Source organism: Trichechus manatus, unplaced genomic scaffold, assembly GCF_000243295.1.
Source record: "Trichechus manatus latirostris isolate Lorelei unplaced genomic scaffold, TriManLat1.0 scaffold00002, whole genome shotgun sequence".
Classification (NCBI taxonomy): Eukaryota; Metazoa; Chordata; class Mammalia; order Sirenia; family Trichechidae; genus Trichechus; species Trichechus manatus.
This window is the reverse complement of record NW_004443938.1, coordinates 11,067,799-11,074,310: the sequence shown is the minus strand read 5'-3', so window position 1 is coordinate 11,074,310 and position 6,512 is coordinate 11,067,799. Positions and strand designations below refer to the sequence as shown.

General features: G+C 42.8%; 1 protein-coding gene across 1 annotated transcript in view; it reads right to left on the bottom strand.

The window, feature by feature from the left end:
- LOC105756103 (superoxide dismutase [Mn], mitochondrial-like) overlaps positions 1 to 4,376 on the bottom strand; it is a 13,970-nt gene extending 9,594 nt beyond the window's left edge. Inside the window, exons 1-2 of the mRNA XM_023728265.1 lie at positions 4,365 to 4,376; positions 2,900 to 3,170 (exon numbers count right to left, since the gene is read on the bottom strand). Of these exons, the coding sequence (XP_023584033.1) occupies positions 2,900 to 3,170; positions 4,365 to 4,376 (283 nt within the window). The remainder of the gene's footprint in view (positions 1 to 2,899; positions 3,171 to 4,364) is intronic.
- Positions 4,377 to 6,512: the final 2,136 nt, after the last annotated feature.

Genomic DNA, 6,512 nt, shown 5'->3' with positions numbered 1-6,512 from the left:
TCTGTAAGCCTTCACCTGAAGTACAATAAAATATTAAAAAAAAAAAAAAAGCCTGTGAGGGGCCATCTAAGATACTCTACTGGTCTCACCCCTTCGGAAGCAAGGGAAAATGAAGAAAACTAAAGACACAAGGGAAAGATTAGTCCAAAGAACTAATGGACCACACTACTATGGCCTCCACCAGACTGAGTCCAGTACAGCTAGATGGTGCCCGGCTAGCACCACTGACTGCTCTGACAGGGATCACAATAAAGGGTCCCAGACAGAGCTGGAGAAAAATGTAGAACAAAATTCTAAGTCAAAAAAAAAAAAAGACCAGACTTACTGGCCTGACAGAGACTGGAGAAACCCCAAGAGTATGGTCCCCGGACACCTTTTTAGCCCAGTAATGAAGTCACTCCAGAGGTTCACATTTTAGCCAAAGACTAGACAGACCCATAGGACCAAAGGAGACTAAAGGGGCACAACAGCCCAGGGGCAAGGACTAGAAGGCAAGAGGGGACGGGAAAGCTGGTAATAGGGAACCCAAGGTCGAGAAGGGAGAGTACTGACATGTCATGTGGGTGTTAACCAATGCCGTAAAACAATGTACGTACTGTTCAATGAGAAGCTAGTCTGTCTGTAAACCTTCACGTAAAGTTCAATTTAAAAAAAAAAAAGAATTATTTGTTAGTCTGTTACATATGATGACATTAGGGATGATATTATTTTATTTATACTCTTCCCAAATTTTCAAGCTTAAAATTTAACTTTTTAGTAATTTTTAAAATACATTTTTTTAAATAAAAGAAAACTCTGTAGGTCCTTATTAACTTATAGACAATATACTACAATAACGTAATGCTTTTTTTCCAGTAGCTTTCACTAAACAAGTAAAGCTTTGATGCTACATGAAAAGAGCTGAAATCAAGCTGTTTTTGAAACACTGAGAAGGTTCCTGGGCATCAGATGTTGCTGTGTAGGAAAAACTTTCACAATTGTGCTGTTCCCCCAGCCTCCCCAACAACACTTCCACATCCTTCACACATTGGTCATTTCCTAAATCATGGGACCTTTTCCCTTATTCAGGGTTCCTGATTGTCACAAGCAAATCTTCCAAAATGTGGCAACTTCCTCTTCCCGCTGAACTACTCCGTTCTCCCACTAGATGGCAGCAGTCCACAGGACAGCTTGGTCTGTGAATCACTCAACGTTCGAAGTCTGGGATTTCCTAAAAACATACTGAGGACTATATTTCTGAACTGGGTAGTTTATCAAGCTGTACATGCTCTCCGGAACATGACTGTCATGATTCTGTTCCTTGTGCAAGCCACTGATTAGTAGACTGAGGAACACAATACAGTTCAGTATAGAAACATTAAAACATAGTATTCCCATACATGCCCCCAAACACAAAAACTCCACACACTACGGGATATGTCAGTTGAGCACTTTTAAAAAAAATAACTCCATATTACATTTCAATTGAATTACAAATATTAGTAAAGAGACTCAAGCCTGTTTCAGTTTCCCACAAAAAAAGATGGTTTCCTTGTGAGCTCGGACCCCTGGATCAATTCCAGAAATGTATCCCGTCTACAGGGCCTGAACTGGTCCACAGTTAGGTAACCGCTTTTTGGTAATGAACATCACAATGCTAACTGCTCGCCTCTTCCTCTCCCATAGAAAGAAAGACAAGAGGGCTACAGAAGTCTCACAGGGCAGGGGGCTGCACAGCATATACGGAGAGCACAGGTGCTCCGGACTCCGAGTCTAGGCTGAATTCCCATCCCATCAGTCCCCAAGACAAGGACAATGGCCACAGTTGCTATCACAAGGCAGGCAGGCAGTCAATAAGGTGTTGACTCCTTTAGTCTCCCACGCTCAGTGTGGCCATTGCTTGAGACGGCTGGCCCAGCAGCCACACTGGACTTGGAAAAGGAGACAATGAGGTTGTCAGCCTCCTCCCACCTCTTGTCCAGGCAGCGTGGCTCAGAAAGACAAACTCTGGTCGTGGACAGCAGAGCCCCATTCTCCCACTTTCGTGGGGGGGGATTGGTGAGGAACCCTACTTGGGAGGCCACAAAGAGTTATGCTGGCACACAAGGGCACCTGTGTACCCCCGTGTCTGGGCCACAAGTGGAAAGGCACTCTTAGCCATCTTGCAGATGGAGACCCCAGAGACCAAACATTTCCCAGGAGCACATTACAGAATATGAACAAATTTTAATTGCTAAAATGCCAAAAAAATACAAAAACTACACCCATTGCCATAGAGTCAATTCCAACTCAAGGCAACCCCATTAGTTAGAGTAGAACTGCTCAAAGATTTTCTTGGCCGTAGTCTTTATGGAAGCAGATCGCCAGGCCTTTCCTCTCTGTTGCCGCTGGGTGGATCTGAACCGCCAACCTTTAGATTAGTATTCAAGCACAAACCTTTGCACCACCCAGGGACAATATGCAAAAAGTAGTTATAAATTACAGCTTTCTTACAGCTCTACAATTCACCACTGCTAGCGATATGTGTAACGAAAATGGGACTTTTAAATGTAATCCAGCTGTTCTTAGTAACTGTAATAGTAAAACTCATAAACTTATTCATGGGATTTTAAGTTTTCTGAGGCAATAATACAAGTTCATACAAACCCATCAAGCCACTAATTCTACAATGATACATATTATTTTTTAAAAAAAGTGTGAGAGACTTTCGTGCCTGAAGCACTAAGAACTGGTAAACACATGGAGTGGATTCACCTCCGTACACAGGCAGTTCTGTATGGCGACACCCCTCACTGTCTCATTTCCATTAGGACCAGGCAGCGTTTCTCTCTGTTGTACATATACGGTCACGATGACTTGGAGCCGACTCGACGCACACAATAACAACAGTTTCTCATCTGTTAAGCAGGATCACACATACCCTTTGCCAGCGCCTCTTTATACTTCTCCTCAGCGATGTTTAAGTTGTTCACGTAAGCGGCGTGGTGTTTGTTGTGGTGCAGCTGCATGATTTGAGCGTTAATGTACGGCTCCAGGGCGCCATAATCATACGGCAAGTCAGGCAGGCTGTGCTTCTGTCTGGAGCCCAAAGCTCCCAAAGCTGGTACCAGCTTCCTGCTCGTGCTGGAAAGACACAAAACACAGACCGATTCACTCGACACGAGCAGTCCCCTTAACGCGTGTGTGCCCGGCTACGTCGCTGAAGTTGTGAAAGAGCCCATCCATGCATCTCATGTCCTTTATGTGTGCACTCTCTGTCCTGCTGACCATGTTTTTTGAAGCAATACATTTGTTTGCGTTTAAACATGACTGTCCTGAACCCACCCGTACGACTCTTTGCTGGGCTTTGGCCCTAGCATGTAATATAAGGATGCTTCCCGCAGGGAACGTTTACATTGCCGCGGTCCTCCTTCTGAGATCAAAATGCTCGCCTTAGGAAAAGGCTATGTCCTTGGAGCTGGGAGATAACAGCCATCACACAAATAGATACATGCACACTCATGTTCATTGCAGTACTGTTAACAATAGCAAAAAGATGGACATAACCTAGGTGCCCATCAACGGACAAATGGATAAACAAATTATGGTATATACACACAAGGGAATACTATGCAATGATAAAGAACAATGATGAATCTGCGAAACATCTCACAACATGGATGAATCTGGAAGGCATTATGCTGAATGAAATTAGTCAGTTACAAAAGGACAAATACTGTATGAGACCACTATTATAAGAACTCAAGAGAAGGTTTAAACACAGAAGAAAACATTCTTTGATGATTACCATGATGAGGAGGGAGGGAGAGGGGAATTCACTAACTAGGTAGTAGACAAGAATTATCTTAGGTAAAGGGAAGGACAACACACAAAACAGGGGAAGTCAGCACAACTGGACTAAACCAAAAGCTAAGAAGTTTCCTGAACATAACCAAACATTTCAAGGGACAGAGTAGCCAGGGGCAGGGTGGGGGTGGGGGGTCTGGGGACCATGGTTTCAGGGGACATCTAGGTCAATAGGCATAACAAAGTTTATTAGGAAAATGTTCTGCATCCCACTTTGGTGAGTGGCATTTGGGGTCTTAAATTCTTGCGAGTGGCCATCTAAGATGTATCAACTGGACCCAACCCACTTAGAGCAAAGGAGAATGAAGATCACCAAAGACACAAGGAAAATATTAGCCCAAGAGACAAAAGGGCCGCATAAACCTGAGACTCCATCAGCCTGAGACCAGAAGAACTAGATGATGCCCAGCTACCATCAATGACTACTCTGACAGGGAACACAACAGAAAGTCCCTAATGGAGCACGAGAAAAGTATGGTGCAGAACTCAAATTCATGTAACAAGACCAGACTTAATAGTCTGACTGAGACTAGAGGAACCTTCAAAGACATGGCCGCCAGACACTCTGTTAACCAGAACAAAAACCATTCTCGAAGCCAACTCTTCAGACAAGGATTAGATTGGACCATAAAACATAAAATAATACTTGTGAAGAGTGTGCTTCTTAGTTCAAGCAGATACACAAGACTAAATGGGCAGCTCCTGTGCAGAGGTGGGATGAGAAGGCAGAAAGTGATAGGAGCTGGTTGAAAGGACACGGGAAATCCAGGGTGGAAAGGGGGAGTGTGCTGTCACATTACAGGGATTATAACTACGGTTACATAACCATATGTGTATAAATTTTTGTATGAGAAATTAACTTGAGCTGTAAACTTTCACCTAAAGCACAATAAATTTAAAAAAAAATCACAACTGGAACAATAAGCAACATCATGATAAACACAGACAAGATTGAAGTTGCCAAGGATTTCCTTTTACTTGGACCCACAATCAACACTCATGGAAGCAGTCAAGAAATCAAATCACGCCCAAAAAGAAACCAGCTTTGATGGTTATGAGGGAGAGGAGGGGTGGAACGGTAAAACATTAAACAGACTACAGATAACTGGTAACTTTGGTGAAGGGTAAGACAGTACACAATACTGGGGAAGCCAGCACAACTTGACCAAGGCAAGGTCATGGAAGCTCCATAGACACATTCAAACTCCCTCAGACACTTAATTACTTGGCTGAGGGCTTGGGACCATGGTCTCGGAGAATATCTAGCTATTGAGCCAATTTTTCATAATATAGTTTATAAAGCTCCCACGAGTCTGTCAGTTTGTTGTAGTGTAGGGGCTTGTGTGTTGCTGTGATGCTGGAAGCTATGCCATCGGTGTTCAAATACCAGCAGGGACACGCATGGCAGACAAGTTTCAGCTGAGCTTCCAGACCCAGACAGACTAGGAAGAAGGACCCGGAAGTCTACTTCTGAAAAGAATTAGCCAGTGAAAACCTTATGATAGCAGCAAAACATTGTCTGATATAGTGCCAGAAGATGAGCCCCTCAGTTTTGAAGGCACTCAAAAGATGACTGGGGAAGAGCTGCCTCCTCAAAATAGAGTCGACCTTAATGATGTGGATGGAGCCAAGCTTCAAGGACCTTCATTTGCTGATGTGGCACGACTCAAAATGAGAAGAAAAAGCTGCAAACATCCATTAATAATCGGAATGTGGAATGTATAAAGTATGAATCTAGGACAATTGGAAATCTTCAAAAATGAAATGGAGCGCCTAACCATTGATATCCCAGGCATTAGTGAGCTGAAATGGACTGGTATTGGCCATTTTGAATGTGACAATCATATGGTCTACTATGCCGAGAATGACAATTTGAAGAGGAATGGTGTTGCATTCATCGTCAAAAAGGATATTCAAGATCTATCCTGAAGTATAACACTGTCAGTGACAGAAGAATATCCATATGCCTACAAGAAAGACCAGTTAATACGACTATTATTCAAATTTACACGCCAACCACTAAGGCTAAAAATGAAGACATTGAAGATTTTTACCAACTTCTGCAGTCTGAAATTGATCGAACATGTAATCAGGATGCACTGATAATAACTGGTGATTGGAATGCAAAAGTAGGAAACAAAGAAGAAGGATCAGTAGTTGGAAAATATGATAGCGATAGAAGCAATGCCGGAGATAGAATTTTGCAAGACTGATGACTTCTTCATTGCAAATACCTTTTTTCACCAACATAAACGGCAACTATACACATGAACCTCACCAGAAGGAATACACAGGAATCAAATCCACTACATGTGTGGAAAGAGACCATTGAAAAGCTCAATATCATCAGTCAGAACAAGGCCAGGGGCCGACTGAGGATCAGACCCTCAATTACTTAAGTGCAGGTTCAAGACGAAATAGAAGAAAATTAGAACAAGTCCATGAGAGCCAAAGTACGACCTTGAGTCTATCCCACCTGAATTTAGAGACCATTTCAAGAACAGATTTGACACGTTGAACATATAATGACCAAAGCCAGACGAGTTGTGGAATGACAACAAGGACATCATATATGAAGCAAGCAAGAAGTCATTAAAAAGACAGTAGAGAAAGAAAAGACCTAAATGGATGTCAGAAGAGACTGTGAAACTTGCTCTTGAACATCGAGTAGCTAAAGCAAAAGGAAG